Source organism: Ixodes scapularis, unplaced genomic scaffold (assembly GCF_016920785.2).
Source record: "Ixodes scapularis isolate PalLabHiFi unplaced genomic scaffold, ASM1692078v2 PGA_scaffold7__128_contigs__length_106722199, whole genome shotgun sequence".
Lineage (NCBI taxonomy): Eukaryota > Metazoa > Arthropoda > Arachnida > Ixodida > Ixodidae > Ixodes > Ixodes scapularis.
The window spans coordinates 35,889,825-35,914,306 of NW_024609882.1; the positions used below are offsets into that span (position 1 = coordinate 35,889,825).

Here is a 24,482-nt window from a genome sequence, read left to right on the forward strand (position 1 = left end):
GCACATTTTTATGTTTAAGTATTTTACGTTTCTATTGACATCTGTCATTGATAGTGCTGGTTTTCTGGGGTCTGAAAGTTCGCAATCAGTGAGACAGCTGTTGGTTGAGGAGGGTGACATGAAATGCATTCAATCAAGAGAGCGAAGTCTCCAAGCAAGTACCGAGCGAAGTTGCGAACAACGCAGTGTCGTGATTTCGTCGATGTCTTTTTTCGGTTGTCGCTTACTCGCTGCCACGAAGTGATAACAGTGAGAGTGTGCTCATATCACGAAGATGATAAGCTCCCTGGAAGCCGGCAGAAGCGAGACCAAAATTAACGCGTCGCACCATGCGACGGGCCATCCTCTGCAAGCTTCTCCAGAGGCAAACCTACAACGTGCTCTCCCAAAGACATCTCTTCATCGTCTCGCTCGTCGGCCTCATAATCTTCCTGGTGTCGGCCTTTCGATTCTGTGAGGTTAGTGCGGGAGAAATGAACAAATTCCAGGTCATTAAAGCTCTATGGCAAGCTCCGATGCACACTTAAAAATACGCGCTTTGTTCATTGACAACCTCGATGGGGTTGATTTAAATTAAAAATTACTAAATTACGTGGTTCGCAGGTTGCGTTGGACTGGAGCAAAGGGAAATATGCCGAGGTATTCAGCAGATTCAGCGACAACATCGCTGGCCAGAGCTTCCAGGACAGGTCAGTTTTTTCCTTACTCCAGCCGACCCAAACGCACAAAAAAAGATGATATAAAAAGAAAAGAAAGTATTGTAAACAGGTTCAAAAAACGCTGCACCGGCTGCACTCTCACCTTGTTGAAGCTTATTTAGAAATTACATGGGGTATGGTTGACTTTGTTCTCTCGTTTTGAGCGGACTGACCACAGAAGGAACTAAAGGGAGAAAACTAAATCTCGAGAAAGTTTTAAATGGATGAGGTTGTCGAATATATCTTTGAGACCTGCTGCAAGTTCTTGTCAATCCTAATGATGAGAATCTGAATGCTGCATTAAAAAGAAATGAATCAAAATCGCAGGACAGTTTTTTTTCCCATACATATTCTAACATCGCACAACTATACAAATTTGCAAGTGCGTCCTGGGGCACCACCATCTTGCGGACGTGTGTACTTGCTGACAGATTAAGAACAGCGGGAAGGGCCTTCAGTCGTCCCACCTCCAGTGTGAGCTTCCTACCTTTGGTAACGCTTCGGCGTACCTTGTCAGCTTCGAGTGTGCACGCAAAGCCAAAGTTTGACGACGGCCCACGAGCGTACGCCAGAGGCTGGGCATTCTTATGAGATGCTCTGCTGTTCTCATCCTATCAGTACCTATGGTGTTGCTTGCCTCAAGGTGGGGTCCTGATCTTTCTGCTCTGCCCAGTCTCTGTGCCATAAAAAAAACACCGCAAACTTTCCTTATGCACTCTGCGGTTCCTTATTCATGACGGCACTTATGGTCCTTGATGTCATTTTCACGACAGACTGTGCCAACACGTGCCGATTGACGCCGTTTACACCTGGGTGAACGGCTCCGACTTGGAGCTTGTGCGCAATTTGTCGGCCATTCGCAAGCAACTTGCGTTGGAGACCAACAAATCAAGGTATCCCCCCCTTTCCTTTAGCCCTTTTTTCTGCGACGGAGAATGAGGGGTTAGACGTTGCGTCTGTGTCCTTTTTCTCTCCACCTTTCAGTTCGCCAGCATGCCAGTACAAAATGTGCGTTCCAGCACCGATTGTCGTCCTGCGGCACCTCTCCAACGAGACATCGTTGGTGGACGTGCAAGGCAGAGGCGTGAGAAAAGTCTTCAAGGTCAACCACAAGCACAAAAACGAACTCCACACTTCCACTGTGCTCTTGTATTCATCATTAGAGGAAGGTAATGAAAGAAGTGAATGTAGCATGTCTACGCCTTATGAATACAAGGGTTGTGAAGCATGCACATGGGTTGCTCAAGAAAGGGCTACAATTTGAACATTTTTTACATGCGCTCCTGATAAGCTCTTGATGGTTTCTATTTTGATCTTTTGGAGGTGGTTTTCTAGTCAAACCTGGATGGATGTACCGAACAGACAAATAGTAATTTTCTAAACAATGTTTTGTTTGCTTGATTTTTCGCTCATCTAAGCGGGTATGGTTACAGTTAAAATTCACTCCTTTGCAGTTTGTGTCAACTGGAAAAAAAATTGCTTTATAACAGATGCCTTGGAATATGTACACTTTATTTTTTACTGGCCATCTCCGCAAGATTGTTTCTTTTTGTTGGGGTTGGTGCCAGAAAATTGTTATGGGTAGATTAATTGCATGTTTTGCACATCTCTCACTTTTTAATGACAGCCACCTTATGCATTCAATTAGAATGCTGTTGACCTCATCACATAGTCGGGCCTGTAAAGTACTTCGTTGGGCAACCAAGAAGGGAAACAACCCAAGTATACATTTCACGTCTCCATAGATGTATTGTCGAGGAACAAAACTAATATTGAATATAAAATACAAAACCTGCCCAAAACGCACAATCAAAAAGGCACTTGAAAAACCTGTACAGTCATGTCTCTTGGTATGGACCCTGTTAATATAGGTACTACCCCACCATATAGACAAAACGTTTTGTGGCAAACTGGGTAAATATGTGCATTTTTGTCTAGTTATTACGGGCGACTCTTATCACAGACAATTTTTTTGGGGAGAACGGAGGTCTCGATATGAACGAAACATACTAACTGTATCGTTGTACACGTTGCAGCACAGCGTGCCGCAACGAATGGCTACGTGCTGTTGGCCGACGAAAGAGTTCCAGTCGGGGCGACGTTTGTCACGACTGACTCAACCGCCCCGAACACTGCACCCCTCGAGGACATGCTCATGATCGTGGGCGTTCCGTCCGGCGTCTCGGAGACGGACATTGCCCAGAAGTTATCCGGCACCTCCCAGGAGACCATCGTGAAGGTGAAGACCTTCCGGGCGCTGTTTTCTCGTTTCAACTAGAGCCGCTTAATAAGCTACGCTCGAGTCTAACAACACTTCAGCCATCTTGGTGTCTAAAACCAGTGTTGCCAGTTATCTGAACCACTATCTGAAATCGCTGGGAATACTTTTCTGTCCTCCAGAAGCGTTGGAACAGCCTGTGAAAGAACAAAATGTTGTCGTCCAAGTTTCCTGACAGCTTATCTAAAGCACAGGAAGTCGTCTTTATTTTTTTTTTTTTTCGTAATGGTTGCCAATTGCGTTTGCTCTGCACTAGGTACTGAAAAGGCAACGTTAGCAAGAAACTCGGGGAATGGAGTGCTGGTACTCTAAGTGTATCGTAGGAGCGCTGGAGTGGACGTAAAACTTATGTGCTGACCTGAGACGTTTCCTTTGCCAGATACATCTGTACCAAAATGAGAGCCTAGCCCTCCTGGTGACCTCTGGGAAGGCGGCAACGGACGCCCTCTCCAAGGCCAACGTGTCGCTCAAGTCTCGCCTCGCATCCATCAGCCGAGTCTTTCTAGTCCTGGAACCCTTGACGGTAAGTGAGCTAGGAAGCCTAGTCTCGCAGCATCACCTGCGGCTCGTTGCACCAATCAATTTTATAAAGGGGGTTGGGTAGAGGGTGCTTTTGTTTGGAAGGTAGTCCGAGTAATTTTGAGTTTCACAAACGAGATTAGTGGTGTGTGATGAAGGCTCTCGTAATTATCAAGCATGCGGCGTCTTCTCTTCAGTCTTTTCGTGGCGGATGTTTTGGAATTTGTGCGTAAGGCGCAACATTACACATCTCGCACAATACTTTAAAAAAAAGTGGGAAGAGGAAGGGAAGACGTGCATGGTGTATTACAATATGGGGATATTCATTTTCTTGTTCGAAGTCTTGTGTTCATTGTCGCACACTTCCTAAGGGATATTCATTGTTCTTTTCCTTAAATTGGTTGTCTTTGCAGGTTGTTCAGCCCATTAACCAGTTTGGTTGAGGGTATCAATTGATGAAGCCGCAAAGGCGCCTGTTGTACCTCACTAATAGTTTTCACAAAATAAAAAAAAAACCAAAAAAAACGGCACAATCTAGCAATGACAGCACAACGTTTGATAACATATGTTACGACAATATATGTAGAACCCCTTATGTGTACTATAAAGCCCACATTGTTCTTGCAGGAAAATGAAGATGTCATAGCGAGCCGGTTTGCAGACAACGATGTAAGTCTAATGCTCACATGTTTCTTTTGTGCTTGCATCCTGAACAGTTTTGTGTTAGGAGATGCATTACGTATACCCTTTAGCCGATTATCCTGCTTTCCACCGGTAGTGTGCTGAACAAAAAGTAAGCAGGTCTTAACAAAAAGTAAGCAGGTCATAGCAGATCAACATATTTCAAAGCATTCTTACAGGAAAGTAAGAGTTGTGTCGTAACGGAGTTTTACATTACTTCCTGCCGCTATGTCTTGTTCCCAGTTGAGAAAACACAACTGGAGGCCTGCTCACACATACAGTGCAGCACTAACTTTGCACTATATTAGCACTAGTGCAGCACTGACAGTATCACTGGTGCAGCACTGCATTTGCACTATCTTAGCGCTGTGCTGCATATGTGAACCAGCCACCACAGAACTGAAGGTGTGGTAATGACAATGTTTCGTTATTATATTTTTGTTTCCTCCCAGGAGTTGAAGTACTCACTCCGGTCTCTCCAGAAGCATGCACCGTGGGTGAGGAGGGTGTTTGTGGTCACCAACGGCCAGATCCCCTCCTGGCTCAACCTGGACAATCCTCGAATCACCATTGTGACTCACGAGGTAAACATTGTTCCCTACTCGCCCCGTGCCCAAGTTTAAGGACAATTGGGCAGGTGCTGCTATACTACCAAAGCCTTCTGATAATCTTCTGAAGTTGGATGAGGTACAGGTTGTGAGTTGTGGTATCTCACAGCTGTTGTAACTCCTCTTGTTCACACACTCAGAATGTAAATTTAGAACTCACTTTCGGAAAATCTTGGTAGTTTGAGGCTAGAACTCTCATATCTACTAGGTGAAACTTCAAGTTCTTCTCTAGAATTTTTACAACTCTTAGCTCCATCTCAGCTTAAACGATTCCTTTAAGCTGTACCATATCAGATTCTATGTAAGACTCCTCTAGCTTCACTGCAGCTTGTATACGTTTTGCAGTTTCAGCGTAATTCGTGCATCTTCTCCGTAGCCTCGCCGCTTTTTCTGATATCTCTGGAAATATAAAAATTTATATGTTAACATGTGTAATTTCTTGGCTTCAACCGTTTCACATCTCTCCTTGTGCTCATAGCACTAGATATGCAAAGTTAGCACTAGATATCCAAGGTGCTGAAGAACAGAATTTTGTTTCATAGCTTAACTACCGCAGTACCCTCATTTTGGTACTACAGTGCAATCCACTAATAACGATACCACATAGAGCAATACTGCCTATAACAATCAGTTCCTAGTTTATGTACAACGATAATCGGTTATAACGATTAAGATTTGGGGTTTTCTCATTATTGTTATAAGTGGATTGCACTGTATTCTGTAACTTTTGTAGGCAGAAAGAAAGGCTTCTTGTGCTTGTGCTACAACTGAGAAGATACTGTTGTGGCAGAAATAGAATGTGCAAACCCTTCAGCTGATCATGGCCACTGGCATGCACCGCTTTTTCAGGAGATCTTCAGGAATCTGAGCCACCTGCCAACCTACAGTTCCCCGGCCATTGAGACCCATCTGCACTGTATCCCGGGGTTATCCCAGCGCTTCATTTACCTCAATGACGACGTCATGTTTGGCAAGGAAGTCTGGCCTGAAGACTTCTACACGCACACGGGCGGCTACAAGGCAAGCCCTAGCGCCTCAAACCCGCATCGCAAAAGTCTGCCGTGTTAAACTCATAAATAATTCACTCCTGCACAAGATGGATTGCGCTCAACCTCGTATAGATGCAAAGGCTACTATTAGGAGAACTTCTAAATACACTTTGCCTAATAGTAATAGCAGAAAATGCCATATTGTTGCATTCAAGCGTTGCCAGTCGATTACTGGTATTCGTTGATGAGCATGCACGGCAGCCATTTACCATCCTCTTGCTCATTAGAAATGCCCTATGGAAGAGCGCAACAGTGTTGCCTGACCGGATCTAAAACGAAAGAAGCCATGTCTCATTGCCACTTCTCTCGCCGACGGTATCCGTGAAGCTACACGTGGCAGAATTGTTGACACGTACAAGATGCAAGCCAGCCAAGAACCATTGTACCGGTTTTAGACAGTGGAGAAAATGAATGTTAAAATTCTTTGTGCAGCTCTCAAACGAGTCTAGCTACGACGTAACTGACCGAACCGGCTGATTAATCCAGGTGGCACTTCGTCCCTTGACCGCTTGAATCAACCCGGTGTTTGCGCAGGTCCGGCTTGCATGGCCCGTGCCGGACTGTGCCATGGGCTGCCCGACGTCCTGGGTGAGGGATGGCTACTGTGACAAGGCGTGCAACAACACGCAGTGCGAGTGGGACGGAGGTGACTGCATCGGCGGAGGCGCAGTCACCCTCAGGCCTCGCAACATCTTCAGCTTCCCCAGGCCTGATATCAGCAGGAGTAGGCAGCTTGACTCTTTCTTTGTGCAGGCCTTGTCTGTAGCTCAAATGTTACGGACGCGATTTGCTGCAAAGTCTTTCGTTCACCGCACCCCGCAATACACAATTGCCGACTTGACAATTGCGTATCATGAATGCATCGTACAGACCTGTTGAGTTTTGTCTGCTTTAGAGAGCTCTCTGATCTGCTGCTTATAGAGGATATGGGTAGAGTTTGCTGTTTTATCAACGGAATCCCAGCTGGGTTGCTTGCCCTTTAATGAAGGCATTTCTGTGGCGCGTGTACCGTGTAACCGAGACTTTGGTTGCACGTTCGTCTGCTTGAGCGTCCAGATGCCTTGTGCCTTTTTGGGACGTAAACTCCAAAATTCATTGTAGTTTCATCTCTCTGATGTGTGCCATCAGCACTCCACTGCAATAAGTCCTTATGTCAAGAAAATTTGATATTGATTACATGATGAGTTACAGGTTTTATTATTTTTATAGGTGAATTGTCAAGTTAATTGCTGTGTTCCTTGGCCATGTGTCTGAATTTTGTACTCATTTTATGCTTTTTGTCCATGTGCTGCATTGCAGTGTATTGCAGCAGTAGCTGTGCCAACAGCTGGCTTGCTGACAAGTACTGCGACCAGGTAAGAATGCACCTGTATTGCCTGGGCCATGCCCGGGCCTGGGTACCATGAGCAGCTTCCGAATGACAGAATGGATGGATCGGCATTTTTTGGAGTGACTGACATTTTTGCTCTGGAATCGTCAAAGCCTATAGGGTGCTGTTGCCAGCGTGATAAAGACGGTCGGAAGGATTTAAAAACCTGCTTTGTAGTTCATTTTCTGATAGAACCAGCGTAGTGCAGCTGCTACACCAACACTGGCCCAAGATCAGTACTGGAACGTTTTGAGGCCAAATTATGTCTCACATTTGTGGCGTTCGCAGTTGCTGTGGCATTTGTTCGACTAAAGAGTTACGCAAGACACCATGGCAATTGGTGTCCTAGCTGCCTCTTTATTTTGTTAAAAAAAATAATTCAGTAATGCAAAATGCCAATTTTTGTTTCAAAAGGCTTACCAAAATACTAAACCATTAAAAAAAGCAAAGAGAAAAAAAATTTACGTATGAAATTTAAAGTGTTAGTACTTTAGAAATATGCTTCCACTGGCTCTTCATTTTTTTTTTTTATAAAAAATTTCAGGTTCCTAGGTCAAGCAACTGGTTTAGTATGCAGTCCATTAAATCAATATCCCACTAATTTTAAATATGTATTTTTTTCTTCAAACCCATGAGTTTCCCAGTAGGGTTAACTGATATCAACAACTGCTAGACATCTATTGTGCGCATTCCAGTATGTACCAAATTAGCATGCGCTGGTCCCCGCTGTTTCAGCCTGACAACCTGCAAGCTTAAAGGGAAACCGAAGTGGTTTGGCATTTGGGAGAAAACTCTCAAATCTTCTTTATTTGGCCCCCAGGATCACAAATATCAAAATTATATTCAGAATGATGCCCCAGCTAGTCACAACAGCACTTTCAAAATAGCGCTAAAGACCCCTTTCCAGCGCATTTGGTGGGAGGAGAGAATCGTGACGTATTATACAGGTATCTCAACATTTCCGTGCCTTCCTCAAGCCTTACCCGAGCAGATAAAAACGCTGCATGCGTACCCTCACAACTGGCACGCGCAAGGCAGAAACCTATGGGTATGACGTCACACCCAGTGGTTGGTTTTTCAGTTTTTCTCGCGTTTATTTATACGTTGGGGTCAGGTGCTTGTCATATTCATGTTCACAGGACAAAATTATACTGGAATTTCCTGCTAACTCGTTTTTAAAGTGGTAGCTTTACAGGCGACACTTTGCAGGGATTTCGAGCTTGTGGGCTGCCGTCGCCGCTATGGAAAAACGCTTCTCTCCCCTTTTGACATGAGGAGAGGGAAGGAGAAACCCTTCTCTCCCCTCTTGGAGCGAGGAGAGGCAAGTCAGGTTTTCTGGTCGCCCGCATGGCATGGACATAAAAAAGAGGGGAGCTCCGGCACCCCGCCAGTTACGACGCGACGAGAAGAGAGTCTTCCGTGTCGTCTGCCTCAAACACTTGTTTTCAAACAATACTCGCGTTATGCGAAATCCCACTTTGGCAGTATCCAGTTGCTATGTATAATGTTGGGTGGTTTTAGTGACTTCCATTGCTCTTATCCTCTTACTTGGTGGTGATCGTCAGTGGCATCCACGAAGGCTATGAGAATTGACCACGTCGCACCTCCGTCCTTAGGTATGTGATGGCACCATTCCACCCGCATTGGGCAACCGTGCTACAGCGATCGCTTTCATCTCTTCACACATTTTTCAAGAACCTCTAGAGCTTCCCTTCAACAACATCTACCACGGGGATTACAGCATAATCTCACAATAGTAAAGGCTGATAGTATAATGAAGCTTTAAATGCGATGAAGTTGAGGTATGATTGAAATGCTGGCACAGGCACTTCAGGTACTGATATACATTCTATTGTACGAGGTATTTTTTGACATTTTCTGTGAAAGCCATCTCGGGCCTTGCCTGAGCGTTTTTGTCTTTTGGGTGTTGGGTGCATGTCTGTCGGACTTTCTCTCATTTTTTTCGGTTCACTTTCTCTCTCCCTGTGTCTCCCCTTTTGACCATCCTCTCTGAAGGCATGCAATGTGCTGCCTTGTGCTTTTGACGCCGGGGACTGTGGCACTGGGAGCTACTACCTCTTGCACGGCCTGACCCTTTCGAGAGACGAGCGCAACTACACTCTGCCTCCAGGTCAGCGACAGTAATGTTTTGCTTGGTGTTGTCTGTTGGTGGCGAGGGAATAATGAATGAATGACTAGCAAAAGTAATTTATGCTAAAAAACTACAACTTTGTTTTGTGTATGTTTAGAAATAGTAGTTGCTTTTAAGCTTTTTTTTTCTTCATAATTATCTGATTAGTTGTGTTTAGTTAATCAACTTATGAGGAACCAGCTGTCAGTGTCTTGGTCTGAACAGACCTTCCTAATCCTTTTTATCTTGGGAAGTTAGAGTCTAAGCATGTTTTTAGTATATATTATCCGGAGACGAAAGTCGGGTTTGATATTAATATCTAGAGAAACATGGGGGTGCCGATATTGGGTGAAACTGGGTTTTCATATGGTAGGGGCAGTGGTAGGGGCAGTTTACTTTAGTTGACCTTCAACTTGGTGGGATGAGGTGTGTTTTTAGTTGTTTTTTTGGTTGTGGCAGCTTAGCATGAAGAGTGTTCCCATCTACTCTCTTGGCTATAACTCTTCAAAATTTTCTCAGTTCCACTAACGTTTTGTAAGAGCTTCACATCTATTCAATAGTGAGGAAAGCTACTGGTCTTTACTTTGGATCTCTTCTGTAGCTTCATTTTAGACTTCCAGTAATTTCAGCATCAGAATAATGCTTAGCTGGATCGTCTCCTGAAACTAGACTTCTTTGGTAAGGCGACCTTCTTAGAAAGTGTTCTTTTTTAAAACAAAAGAACCTGTGTTAACGCTATCACCTCTAATCTACAATGCACATGGGCTTTCAACTTCTCTGTTTTCACTGAAAAAAAAAAAGCAACGAAACAAATATAATTATGTCTTGGACACCTCTGTTTCCCCCAAAAATCGTGCACGATGTGAGTTATCCAAAATAATGAGACACAAATGTGCATATTTAACGAGTCTGTTCCCCAAAATTGTGCCTATATAGCAAAGTATCCATATTAATGGGGTCCATATTAATGAGCCATGATGTAGTGCACCAATACCCAAATCATTAAGCTGGAGAAGATCAGCTGCTACTAGTGTTTCCTTCGTGCGTTTTTTTAACCAGTGGGAATCACCGAATTTGGATGTGTGTGACTCGTTTTGTAAAAGTATGTTACCAAGATCCGTAGAAGTCAATAAATTATCTTAGAAATAACCTGCATGCCTCGTGTGCTTGGGGAGCGGCTAACAGACAGTCCAAGGAATTACTCTTGTGACATCTGACCTGGGTCTTGACAGGCAAGCTCTCGGGATACTTCAACCTGTCCGGTTTCATGGACAATGGGACAAAGATAACCGAGGCTTTCTACGAAGAAAACGCCGCCGTTCGTGCGGTAGCCATCTCTATGCCCACCAGTGTCATGACGGTGCTGCTGTTTCCCCACCACAACGTCACGCAGATACAACTGACGCTGAAGGGCGTCCACAGTGAAGCGCCTTTCGAGGTGAGACATCTGTCCTCTGAATCCCTCCCGAGCAGAATTAATCTTGTGAGATAGTTGTCATAAGGACTTCCCAGCTGCATTCGCGGTGCCAGCGTCGTGCTAGGCAGAAAACTCTGGTTCACCCCTCGGCTAAGAGATGGCGGGGATCCAACCAGACTAGTTCGCTTTAGGCCTTGGGGTTTTGGGCGTCTGCTGTGGGCCTGCCGTTTGTGCCGACTCTAAGCTGATGGCCGAGGGAGAGAGGAGGGGATTAGTGGAAACTACCAAGGCTACAAAATATGTGGCTGCTGGTGCAGCAGAGGAGATATGAAAGGCCTACAGGTCAGGTCCCTGGCACTGTGGGACCACCTGATTCAGAGGGAAGATCCAAAAATAATCATCCATCATCATCGGCGGTGTCGCGTCCCATAAGTTCCCCTCTGGATTTTAGCGTAAGTGTTTGGGAAGGCCACATGAGGTTGGGGCGAATCCCAAAAAAGATTATTCAAGGCTCACCATGCCGAAGCAGAGTGTGAGCGCTAAATCTCACTGCGCTATCACTGTCACTTCTTCATGTGCTCTGGTGAGAAGCTACGGATTTTGTTTTTTTCACGTGGAAAACTACATTTCCTTTTGCCATCTCTCACCTCCGACTAGTGGAGTAACGTCGGGCCGGCTTAATTTGTTGCAACTAATCTTATCCGCAGTTCCAGTTCACACTGTCGGCCAACACTTCCAGTACGGACCAAGACCAAGAGGTGGTGCGCAAAGCTTCAACGGCCGCCAGCTCCGTGGTGCAGAGTACAACACCCGAGGAAATGATAGACTTCACCGAATATCCGTTGTCGCTGAGGTGAGAAGGTCATGAGCAGCATTGCAGGCTCTCTTGTAGAGTATGCTCATTCTAGCCAATGCTGCATTTGTTATGTGTCCGAATTCATTGTTGGTGTTTTTGTCGCCTATGCTTTATAGCTGCAGTCATCGGTACAGATGATGATGCATCAGTTTAGTTGCTCTCGAAGCGTTATCGACTTCCACTTGGTGGAAGAGTGTTAGCCCTTTTGCTGGAGACCGTGTCTTGGAGAAACAACTACTTCTTGAGGTCTCTGAACACCGTATGAAGATTTATTTATTCCTTAGTTGTCAATAACTCCACTGGAATAGACAGTTTGCACCCTTTGTTGAGGACTAAGCACAGAAAGGCATGTAATGAAATGACTTTTTTGACACTTCTTTTTGTATTTGTATGCATGCATGCATTACCAAATGCAACAACTGGAAATCCTATGGAGAAACACTACAGATTGCATGCCTTTTAGCTGTGCGTTAGGGAAGCATGCTCTGAAAATGGTTTACTCCAAAATAGCTTTTGAGACTTCAGTGTCAAGCTGAAGCCAAGCATTCCTACGTTCCTATAAAGCTTCCTTGCTCTAACACTGCTACCTAGAATATTGTGTGTGTTCTTCTATGGCCTTCTGATTCTCTCTGTACCACAGAAAGACATGTTCTAGTAGATAATGTAAGTATTGCTAGCAGACCTGGTACATTTGTGGGCACATCGTCTTGTTAAAAACAGACTATCTTTTGATGTCGTTTATTGGGATTTATTAATACTACTACACAGGCATAGCACATGACTCTTGAATTTATGCCGTATCATCTTCTTCTTTACTTGTAGATATCCACCCCAACCTCAGCTTGTACCAGACGAAGCCATCTCTTACAAGTATTCTGATCTGGATGTCGACGAATCGGAGTTGCCGAGCGAATTGGTCGAAAGGATCAAACACACCGAGACTCTTTACTCCTCGGGTGGGTGCAACACGTAGCACTACCGAAATCTGGTGTGGTAAACGAAAAGGAAAGGCCTATAACTCTAAAGTCAAAGCTTTCAACTTTCACCGAAGTCTTCGCATTCAGCTCGCGTTGCCTGCTCTAATTCGTCCAGCCAAAATTAAATCTATCTTAGCCTTGGGCACATTCCCACAGTGTATTCTATCGTATTTTCCCGCAGGACTGCTTACTTTGAAGGGCTTTAGAAAGAAGAAGTCTCAGCTTGTAGAGCAGCACTTGAAAAACACCACGTCAAGCGGTGCGGTGGAGCCCAAGCTGATCTTCAGACGCGAAGAAGCTACGGTTGCGATGGAACACGCAGCTCCCGAGGCGGCGCATGGGCAACGGAGTCTGCTCGCGCTGCGTGACGGCACGCTGCCGTGGGAGAAACAGGGTTTCTTTGGAGTCCCGAAGGTACGTCGTGGCGGCGTTCTCTCCGACGTAAACCGGTATCGCTTACTGGAGAACAGTATTGACTCATGTTGCTACCGTTTTATTCAGTTTGCTGGTAGATACGGTATGACGTCACTGACAAAGGGGGAACAGCAGGGTGTTTCTTTCCAGTGCCTGGCTTTCAGCATGCACTCGCAGGGGCAGATTTGTGAGTCAGGCTTGCGGGGGAAGAGAGAGAGAGGGGGAGGGAGTTGCGGCCAAAACTTTGACCAGATTTATTTTGTTGACCCAATGTTTGCTATGTCACCAAAAACTAAACTTCTGGCTAGTGCATATCAATTTTTTTCATAAAAAAAGTTCACCTTGGGGGTGAAGGCTCAAAGAAGAGGGGGGGAGGGGCAGTCCCGCCCTCCCCTTTTTTATATCCGCCCATGAACGCTTGTTGCCTTCCGTTGAGGGTCACGAAACGCCAAAGCGTCATCAAAAATAGAGGCCTCGTCCCAAAGGCGGGACAAACTGAAATTCCTCCCTGCTCTTCTAATCTTGCTGGCAGCTATAGTCATTTCTATTGTTTTTTATGTGCTCATAAAGGACTATTGGAGACATGGTGCCTTACAATGTCGTAGCGAAGTTGTTTTTGGTGGAGTCATACTATAGAGTACTATAGTATAGAACTTACTGCTACTGTCTGTCATTTTAGACAAGTTTTTTAACGGACAAGCTGTGCCAAACCCCTTTGTGCCGACACGGCGATGAGGCCGCTCTACCGTATTCGGAAAACATCCGTCAAAAACTTGGTCCATTTCTCTGCCACGTGTGGCGAAGGAGCTTCGGCCGTTGGAATCTTGGACCTGGCGTCGACGGCGGCTTCTGGACACCTTTGGGGACTCCCTGAGGCACGTCAACAGGCTCTTCAACTCTGCGTTTGGCTACGAAGCGAGGAAAGTGCCCTCGCACATGGCGCACATGGTTGATGTGGACGTCGTGCGACGACTCCAGGACATGTGAGCTGGTTTTTCGCTGCTACCATAATCTAAAGTTATTAAAAGTGAAGCTTAGTTGGGATTGTAATTGAAACAAATTAGGACATGCAAACGAGGTGCGTGCCAGTCAGGGCTTGTATTCACTAGTAATGGTGATAATACCATAGACTGCCTAAAAGTAATTGTGTTGCGCATACTTTTAGACAGCGGGAAGCTGTTCAGCCCCACTTCTTTAGACGAGAAATTTAGTGAGTGCCGTACCACCGCTTGCCATCCTGCAGGTTTCCAGAGGAATTTGACCGCACGTCCTCCCACAAGGTTCGCAGTTCGGGCGACATGCAGTTTGCCTTCTCCTATTTCTACTTTCTGATGAGCGAGAGACGCGACATCGAACCTGAAGAGATCTTTGACGCCTTTGATGTCGACAGCTCCGGGTAAGAATGCATTGCCCTGGAGCATGGGTTTCCAAACTTTTTTAATCTGCAGGAGTGCCTGTCTATCTCGAATGGCGACCAAGAAACCCCTCCTAGTTGCAGCACTGGGGCAGTAAGACGGTGAAGGAGCCTGCAGACCTTGTAAACAACAATGATTGTGCCATGGTCTGTTGCAGGTTAAGAACAGCGGGGCTAGCTCCTTACGCAAAGCTGTATTTTCATGAGGTTTGGTGGTTTCTTTCTCTCCGCTCACTTTCTCTCAGCATTCGTACTGCTAAAGTGGAAAGAGTGGAGAGTTTTGTGGTAGGAGCATCTCCCGGTTTTGTTAAACTACAGCAGACTAAAGGGAGTGTTTGACTCATAGTAATACATTCATGAATGGCATTTGCTCAATTAAGCCTTAGAGGTACTCCGGTGATTTTTTTAAGCTACCCCAACTATACCCCAACTAAACTATATATTCGGAATCACCGGCCTTTACCCTTTTTGATATGCTACCTAGTATCACGAAATTCAAAATAGTTATTGTGATATCGGCAAGTGAAAATGTTGCCAAAACCAACTTTCAAATATACCCGCGCTTTTCAGTGCCGTGATGTCGGGGGAAGGCAGGCTTGCAGGTTCAGTGGGCAGTCTAAAAATGTACTATGCTGAGCATTTCCTGCCTGTTGCGCGGGTACTGGAGCGAGCTTCCGGAGCATTCATTTGACACCATGAAACTGCTTGTAATCAGTTGGGAACAAAGTCTACAGTCCAAAGAGGGAACCCCTGCCTTCCGCTGACTTCACTTTTTTGTTGTTGCCAGTAGAGACTTTCACTTTGAGAAACACGGTGAGGACCAAAATTGTAAATTTAATACCTTAGCAAGAAGAAACAGAAAAAAAATGAAAATAACTTTAGGCTGTATAAATATAGACACAAACACAATTTAAATTCAATAACTTTGCAAAAAAAAATATTTTGGCTCAATATTTAGGTTACTATTTCAGCGATGTTTGTTGGTGTGTTTAGCAAATATTTTTCAGGCAAATCGGGGACTATGAACAAAATGCCAGAGTAGCCCTTAAAAACTGGAAAACTGCTTACTTTTGGGATTGATGGTCGAGAAGGTTTGAAAGGTCCGGGAACCTACGAGGGTATTCTGGGCAAACCCTGGGTTCCCAGTAACCCAGGTCAATGACCCATGATCTAGAGCTACGTTCAGCCACTTTTTCTGTGCTTTGTATAACCGTTTAATCATAGTGAAACACCGCATTTACGATTGTCAGTGGCGTTTGCTGTTTGTACGTTTCGTTTTTGCGCTTTGCCCTTTGGGCCTCGGTTTGGAGGTGAATCATTCTTAAAATTCTTCCAGGACCTGGTCGGATCGAGAGATCCGCACGGTAATCACGCACCTGTTCGACCTTCCCGTGGAACACAGCAATGTGCAGATGGTCGAGGGAGTCCTCACGGAGTGCGCGCACAACTTCACGCCCAAGGTTGTTCGCTCCACTCCCAGCTACGAACGCTATTTGGAGTCCTCGTTGGTGAGTGAAGCTGTTTTTGGGGGAGTGAGCTATAGTACTACGCTCCATCTCAATGGTTGTGCACAGTGTTGTCGGAGGTACAGGGACGAGAGCATAGGGCAACCAGTTGGAGGGTAGAGGAAGGACGGCCTCCCTCTTACCCAGATGCTCTTTTGTGCATCCCAGACGTCACTTTGGTGCCCATTGGGGGTTAGCCTGTCACTCAAAATTCATACAAGAGGGGCTTTCTTTCCTGTCCCGCTTGTAGCTTTCACTGCACTGCATGGAACTTTCGAGATAGAGTATGAATAGTAAGTAAAGACTGTCTAACTGACAAATAGTACCTAGGTTGTGCTTATATTGTCTTTAGATTTGCAGGAAAGATAGAGCTTTTATGTGTGTACTGCTTCAAATATTTTTAAATGTGAGCGGTGTTACTTTTTGATATAAATAAATGGTCCAATTTGAGATTATTTGCTACAGTCAAATTTCTACACTTTGACCTGCCATGATTGTTAGGTCGACAATCCAGTTATAGTCATTGAGGTGAGCTTTTGCTGTAAAATTCTAGCTGTGTTCTTTTTTATTGGATCTCGATCAATGTGTGATGGTAAACACCTTGTGACTCCTTTAGCCCACCATCACCAAAGAAACAGTAGTGAACTGCAGTCGAATGATCACCCTGCTGCGGAAAGTATTCAAGACAAAGAAAGTGAACCAGTTTGAGATGATCAAGGAGGAGGACTATGCATTCAAGATGATTGATAACAATGCTTCTCGTGTGCTGGCCCAACTGGATGGTCTCAGAAGAGATCTGAAGTAAGTGATATGCCTGGAACTTTTCTTTTCAATGTATGCAGGGTCATTGTATTAAAATTACCGCCACTCATTTTAGTTCTTCCGTAAATTTAAATTTCCTTTTATAGCTTTCACTTCATTAAATGTTGCTTGGAATGACATAATTTAATTTTCTTTATTAGAATTTTGAATTGTTATATGTTCCATTAGGAAAGAATGGTTCTTGCATAGACTTGTTATCTTTTATAGCTTTCACCTTTGTGAAGTAACACTGCTTTTAGCCGTGGAATTATATATAGTATTATGCCATTGCACATAATTATACTGTTTTTTGTTTTTTTTAACATTACTTGGTGTAATAGGGTCTTATGCAGAGTGCAAGTCGTCTGCTGCTTGTGCAGGAGTTATGGTGACGTCAGAACGACGCTGAGCTCTGGTTGGCTTTCATTGAAAGGATAGTGAGTAGACCTCAATCGTAGATGCCTTGAGGTCTACCCACTATTTTTTCCGATCAGCCAAAAAGACCTCGGCGTTCTGACATCATTGCAACCCCCGTGCGAAAAGCAGATGAACTTGCTCTCTGCACAGACATGTGCTACATCATTTTCTTTCTTCATTAAAGGGGCCCTGCAAGGAATTTTTTACTGTTTTTTAGTTTGCACTGAACGTAGTAACTTAAACTTTTCTTTTCTAGAATTTCACTTTATTTTAAAAGTTATAGGCAGATTAAAATTACGAGAACAAGCAAGAAATAACCTCCTTCATGACGTCCTTGGTTGCTTGAGTGGCCGCGAACTAGAGGAGGGGTAGTGAGCTCAGCGAGTGGTCACGGCTGCCGCACTCTGTGTCGACGGCTCGAGAGAGCGCCATTAAAGAATGTTTTGGCTAGGCTGTATGAAGCGGGCAGCCAGAGCGGCTCGCATTGCATTTGCTGTTCGATTAAACACTAATTCGGCAAGACACTTCATTGACCACGAACGACAGCACACACAGGGTAAAGATCAGTTCAGAATGGGAGCCACTTTGCGCTGCCGTACCGCCAAAAGGCCAAACCGCAAGCCAAAGCTACTCGCCGAAGGCCTTGAGAACGCTCGGAACCGGTTGGATCTTCCAGACCATACGACTGCAGCGCCGCCGCGTACATCCGGGACCTTTCAACGCTTGCCGCTCGGTTCGTGCCTGATCGCACTACATATTTCTAGTATGCGCCGCCTTTTTCACCGTTTGGTGGCTGGTATGTCGACGGGTCATTTCTTGTTTCCATACTTTCTAAACTGCATTTGTTCCTTTTCTGATCTAAAATAGTGAACAAAAACTACTTTTACGAATAATTGAAATGGTTCGCGCCACTTATTTTTTGTATTTTGACTAAAAAGTAGCTTTTAGCGACTCTGACCAGTAGTAAGCCCAGGACCCAATACGTCACATATGGCGTGCTTTCGGTACCGCGGGTCACCCCCCGTAGGTGGAGGAGGTTTCCGCGTCATCTGGTTAAAATATGATGCACTGATATTTAGTTACTCTCTCCGTGCCCGCTGGCTTGCCCGAACCCCAAGAGACGTGGAAACCGCAAAAAAGGTAGACGCTTTAATATGATTGCAGGGCCCCTTTAACTTCTACGACTAACTTTAGCTATTCACAGCACCTTTTTTTTTCTCTTCTAGTACCTTGAACTTAACAGGAGTACACTAAAGCCTGCATATTCTCTGCTTGCCATAGTTGCACCACTGCGAGAGCCCTTCTATATTTCCCTCCCAGAGTGACAGATACTACGGGTGAATGAATGGCTTCATTGTTGCTTAGGTGTGCAGCCTGTAGCATAAGTATTTTGAGTCTTAGAAAATGCTACTGCCTCTTCTTTCCTCAGGAAGTTTATCTGCCTCAATGACAACATTGACCACGCCAGCAAGGACTCTGACTTGGTGAGCCGATCGGTGCTTTTAGTTTCTGATATTTGTCCCGTGTGATGCACTGGAACCCCTATACCCCTAAAGTCAGTTTCAAGAAGAAAGGTGCCGTTCTATCTATGTTGGCATTTCACTGTCCATTAATATTTCTAAGATGCCTGTACCAGCTACAAGGTGTGACAGGACACTATGACATTGTGCGATGTGACATCACGTCAAGCAGTTATGTGACGTAAGGGCGATGTTACAAATCTTACCTGGGTAACTTGTGTCCTACGTAAGCATGTAATACCCCGTGACATTGCAAGTAAACGATCTGCGACTCGGTTTCGGAACAGCAGGGATTGTCACCTGGATACTACGCGGATTGGCTTTGTCTTGGGCTATGGCAAAAAGAAAATAGCAGACAATCTCTCTTGATTATGAAGAAAGCACTAGAAGAGACGATAATAATAACAGCTACAAAGTTTTCCTTCACAGTAACGACGCGGTGTTTTCTGTGGTGGCTCCACTAGCTCCTTTTGCTCACCTTCCTTCTAGACTGTATATTGAGATCAAAATTACTTTATCCCATAAAGCGGAGCCGGCGGCATGTGTAACCGCAAGAAAATGCAAAAGAAATGGCCATTCTCCCATTAGCAAGGCAAAACGGCTCCTAGATAACCATTGGTGGCCACTTCACGAGAGTGCGCGCTCGGCCGCCGCTCTCGAGCGGCCGCAGCTACCCCCCCCCCCCCCCCCCCCTCTCTCGAGGGGGGGGGGGGGGGTAGCTGCGGCTGCTTCTACTCCTCTCGGCGCCGAGGAACATGGCGGCGCCTGAGGCATCTATGTTGGCGGCGAAATGTGACCTTCCACGTCAGCACATCGCAGACAAACTAAGGGAGCGAAAGAATGACATTCATGCTTTCGCATTCACAACTCATAAGAAGTGCTTAGGTGTCCTCGGAATTTTTTTTCCTTTCAGCTAGACATTCAAAATATGTTTTTATTATTCAGCTCGATCGCTGTAATTCTAGTCCGGTTGCAATAAACGCATACGTTCCAAGCGTTGTAATTTGCACCGATTACGTATTGCAGAAATTGCTTCCACACGGTGAAACGCTACTGTGCAGGGGGTTTTCTCAACAGTGATACGAAACTTGCATTCCCTTTGACCCGAATATGATTACAGAATCACAGAGTGCACTTCCAAACTGCTATATTTCTTGGGGAGGGAGATGGGGTGGGGTTGTTGACTGGTCATTTATATGAAATCTTCGAAGCCTTCACCGCTTTACAAGCGTTTTCTTCTCATTGCACGCGCGTTGAGGAAAAAGAAAAAAAAAACAAAAAAACTTCCACATCATCTACTGTATTTGAATATATTTCAGCCTGGAATGTAAGAGTACAAGTTCCCCCAACGCCAAGCACGAGGATGCTGAGCAGCTCCTGTTTACGCTCGCACTCTGATAATAACAACAGGTATACCTTACTGCAGAAGGGGCATGGTATCGATGTGGTGCACACTCAATTTGTGCGTCGAAAACAGCAAATCACAATAACCACATATAAATGGCTGCACCTCATTCTTTGTCATTTCGAACACCCGCTGGCAAAGCCAACGGAGCAAACGAGCTTTGAGGCTGTGGGCGCAGAAAGCAGACGACCAGCAGATGGCGAACAGATCATGTGACATATTTAATCTGGTCCAACGTTACCCCCCGATCAAGGAGAGTAGCGTGAGTACCGTAATATCCCGGGTCATCGCCCATCCCCGAGCCATCGCCCACCCCATTTTTTGGGCCAATATTGATTTCCGAAAAAACACCGAGTCATCGCCCACCCCTTCAAATACCCCAGCGCGGACTCTGCGATCTGCGAACACTCATCCTACCCGAATGAAGTGGCCGCGGACCTTACAGTTGGAGGACGTCCGTGACAAAGTAAAACGATGGAGGGAAAGACACTTCTTTTTGTTTACGCATTTCCTCCGTGAGCGACCCCAACGTGGTTGTGCATCCGTGCGAAAAGAAAACGATGGAGATAACAAAATAAGAGTTTGTTAATGTAACCGCGGAGGGTTAGGTCAAAGCCTGTCTCCGCCGAAGGTCACCGCGAACCCGCTCCTTCTTCCCGCCCGTCGCGACTGTGGTTGTGCAATGTTTTAGGCAAAGCCAAAGCGTAAATAAAGCTTTGCTGGAACGTCCTACACAGACGTTTGCAGAGCGCCCCAACCGTGCATTGATAGCCCGCCGTGCACGGACGCACGTATGTACGCACCAAACAAGAAAGTTGCGCAAGAGCTTGCAATTGACAAGGCGCCCGACTTGGCCCGACGCCAAAGTATTTGCCAACGCGACCGCCGGCTTTCCCGCTTTCCCAGCATTGCTCTTGGTCGCTTCTTTGGTCCGCTCGCTCGCTCGCTCGTTGCGCCTGGTCGGTTTTTCTATTTTCTTGTAGACTTTTCTTTTTTTTTCTTTTTTACTAAATAGGAGAACATAGTGGTGACATTCTTTCACAGAACAAACGTTCGCGCTATATGCAGATCGGCGGTGTTTCTAGCGCGTATGCAAGCAACGGACTTCGCTATAGTAAAATATTCTTTCGTGAGCATTTTTTTCTATAAAACAATGAAACTAAATCGAGTTTTGAGTTTGATGTATCTCTTGTGCAACAGCGCTAGATACGCAGAGAGAAATAGGCGGTTTTTTCCGCTTTTTTTCAAGTGTTTGTGCTCACCCACCGAGACATGGCCCACCCCACTTTTTTATTGAATTTCAGGCGGTAGGGGGGTGGGCGATGACTCGGGATATTACGGTAATTACTCTGGAGTAAACAACCTGCTTCTGGAATACGAGTTCAGACGTCATCGAGTAAGCGCGAGTAAGTTTTGAAACGCCACTGCACGAAACCTTTACTCCGTAGTCGGATCGAGTAAATTTTGGAGCACAGCCAAGGCCGCATGACAGTCTGCTTTCATGATGGCCATGTGATGTCACACAACACCGTGACATCACGTGATTCCATGATGTTCGCATTACACTGTGATGTCATGGGGTCACGCAATGTAATGTCACTTCACAGAGGGTCTATAAATGCTACACATTTAAGGTGCCTTTGGAGTATACCAAAGAGTCAGGCGATTTTTTTATGCGAAAGCATTAACTGTCTCATGGAGTGAGCCAACGTCATCAGCTTTGAAACCGCTCCAGACAGCACCTTAAATCCTTTCTCCAAGTCAAGCGAGCTCCCAGCTATGAAACCACGCGCAAAGCTAGCCGACGGCACCTTATACACTTCAGTCCCATTGGCTGGGGCACGTCTCTAAGGCTCCCATTCACCGGACATGCAGCACCATGAAGTGGCCGGTCACTGAAACTGACGTGCAGCGTCAGTTTCAATGAGTGGCCACCCCATGGCGCTGCGTGTCTGTCAGCGCGGCAACACGCAAAGAGGAAGTATGATGTACATGCTTTCACATTCACAACTCATAAAAAGTGCTTAGGTGTACCTCGAGCCTTTTTTTTTCCTATCCCGACCATCAAATCATGATGGGAAATGAACTTGTGATTATTATTATTGCTTCTCAGGTGAAAGCGGTGGTGCACGACTTCTACGAGAGCCTGTTCCCCACTCCGTCGCAGTTTGAGCTGCCCCCCGAGTACCGGAACCGTTTCCTCCATGTACGCGACCTGCACGAATGGAGGGCCCAGCGCAGCCTCGTGCAAGCTGTGACTTACGTTGCGTTCGGCCTTCTTGTCGGCCTTACAGTGATGGCATTCTGCAGCTCTGCTTCGGTGAGCCTCTTGTGAATTCCCGTACTCTGTTAGCCCCTAAGCCGGCGGTGCTGTGGAAGCTACGTGATCGTCGCACCAGTCATACGCCCACCTTCGTCCACGTGATCGAGCTCCCGACCATGCGCACGCACAGAAGGTGGGGTCAGGTGACGAAAGGGAGCGGGTTGATTGGTGCGGCGAGCCCGTAGCTCCCACCGCTCTCAGTTTAGTGGTGAATGGAGTGTGATGCCGTGTTTCAGATTTTGCACGTTGATATCAGTAGTGCCTCCATTGTTGTTGCAAAGCTCAGTTCGTATGCAAAACGTCTGAAATGTTTTCTCGCTGCGACTCTTCTGCATTCTGCCGTCCTCATTCGTCGTCTTTTTGCTCCGGACAAGTAGATCAAATCGTGGAAAATTAATATGTTTCTGGTAGACACAAAACACTGTTGTTATTAATGGAAAATTAATTTTGGGTGGCGAAGAATTCTGTTGTGTTGTAAGAAGGGAAAGGATTAAGGCGCGTTCACACTCTTGCAACCGAGTACGACCGAGAAAGACTTCTTGGGACCGGATGCACTGAGCGGAGCTGGTCCTAAGAGATCACAAGAGGCTTAAAAACCGGTTTGGTCTCTCTCGGTCGCACTCGGTTGCAAGAGTGTGAACGGGCCTTTAGGGGACAAAGGGTCTCTCCCAGATGGAAATTTTTTATCCTTGAGGGGAGAGTGGATCTGAAGAGAAGGAAAGGAAAGATTGGGTCACTTATACTTACTTTACAGTCAGTCATCACACTCTTTTCGCGCAAATGGTCGAGGATAAATTTGTGTCTTTTCCCCCTCCGTAGAGAAATGGGAGGAAAGTACGCCGGCCAGATGACACTTCAAGCGTCGTCTGAAGCGGATCAGGTAAGATATTCCAGGTTTTATTTAGATGTTTATGCTATTTCCTAAAATGCTACAGGGGCTTTCGAGAAAGTCACAGAACTTTTGCCGGTTGAGGGTGCTGCGTGTTCATGTTATATTAAGCATAGAGTTATTATAATGTACGCTAGAGGTTCAACTGGCGCTAGTGTCTATGCAACTTCCGTAACGCAAATTGAAGCAGACAACAACCAGTCTACTTTTGCGGTGCTCATGTGCATTCCTATGGGAAAATGCGCGTGCATTTTGTCTCTTCGCCGGAAAATAACACGGAACACTTTGGTTATTTGGGTCGTACTGAATAGTATGTACCTTGATTAACACTGTAAAAGTGTAATTGCTTTAGTTAGTGCATTTTTCTTCGTAAGTGATCGAAGTTTAACTTCGCTACATTTCAGTCTTAAACGTGTGTTCTGCAGCAGTTGTGTAAAAACAAGCGACGATTCAAAGCAAAATTACAATCGAAAGGAATATAGAGTGTGTTCAAGGCTCACCAGCATTCCGGTGACGCTTATATATTGATAATATACAGTCCTGTCACTATATGAAAATGACCCCGTCGTGCATGAGCAGATAAAAACATTCAAAACGTAGAGAATAAAGTCGGTAGGCTATGAAAGGTGTCTCTCTGTATTGTTTTCTCTGCCGGGCAGCTTTTATCGGGCACTTGTTCTCAAAGATTTCGAGCGTGCGGGTGATATTTTGAACGTGGAACAAGCAGCTTCGCTCAGAGCAGAAAGAATAAAGCGGTACTCACTTATTTAAAATCGGAATAGATTACGTGGCCTTCAATTTATTTTTATTGTACATGCACAGGTAGTTACTGATCCAGTGTTACTGCATAGTTCTCGCCGTCCCCCTTAATTTCCAGATGTCCTTCGTTCGTTTGGCACATATATCCCTCATGCTGAAAAGCGCTGACGTCGTGTTCGCGCTAACAGTGTCCGACAGTGCACATAAATGCACATACGGAGCCATTAAAGCACCGTTTTTAATGCGATGAATTTGAAAGAAAAACGCCTAACTGACCATTTATTTTGTCGGTCGAACTGAGAAATGTTTCAAGCTACCTAGTACGTATGAATTATTTGGGATATTTGCTCTTATGATCGAGCGCTGAGAGAAAATGCACTCACTTTTTCCCGTAGAAATGCATTACCAGAAGTCAATTTTCGACTGGTTGCTGTCTGCTTCAATTTGCGTCA

General features: G+C 45.5%; 1 protein-coding gene across 1 annotated transcript in view; it reads left to right on the forward strand.

The window, feature by feature from the left end:
- The window catches only part of LOC8025159 (N-acetylglucosamine-1-phosphotransferase subunits alpha/beta), a 27,856-nt gene continuing 3,374 nt past the window's right edge, over positions 1-24,482 (forward strand). The window contains exons 1-23 of the mRNA XM_029968492.3: positions 1-458; positions 604-689; positions 1,472-1,591; positions 1,683-1,867; positions 2,735-2,937; positions 3,356-3,499; positions 4,123-4,164; positions 4,629-4,760; positions 5,634-5,804; positions 6,368-6,557; positions 7,133-7,188; positions 9,219-9,333; positions 10,566-10,771; positions 11,458-11,603; positions 12,429-12,562; positions 12,765-12,997; positions 13,802-13,980; positions 14,241-14,393; positions 15,748-15,919; positions 16,533-16,717; positions 18,564-18,618; positions 22,173-22,379; positions 23,202-23,262. Coding sequence (XP_029824352.3) covers positions 330-458; positions 604-689; positions 1,472-1,591; positions 1,683-1,867; positions 2,735-2,937; positions 3,356-3,499; positions 4,123-4,164; positions 4,629-4,760; positions 5,634-5,804; positions 6,368-6,557; positions 7,133-7,188; positions 9,219-9,333; positions 10,566-10,771; positions 11,458-11,603; positions 12,429-12,562; positions 12,765-12,997; positions 13,802-13,980; positions 14,241-14,393; positions 15,748-15,919; positions 16,533-16,717; positions 18,564-18,618; positions 22,173-22,379; positions 23,202-23,252 — 3,294 coding nt within the window. The 5' untranslated portion in view covers positions 1-329 and the 3' untranslated portion in view covers positions 23,253-23,262. The remainder of the gene's footprint in view (positions 459-603; positions 690-1,471; positions 1,592-1,682; positions 1,868-2,734; positions 2,938-3,355; positions 3,500-4,122; positions 4,165-4,628; positions 4,761-5,633; positions 5,805-6,367; positions 6,558-7,132; positions 7,189-9,218; positions 9,334-10,565; positions 10,772-11,457; positions 11,604-12,428; positions 12,563-12,764; positions 12,998-13,801; positions 13,981-14,240; positions 14,394-15,747; positions 15,920-16,532; positions 16,718-18,563; positions 18,619-22,172; positions 22,380-23,201; positions 23,263-24,482) is intronic.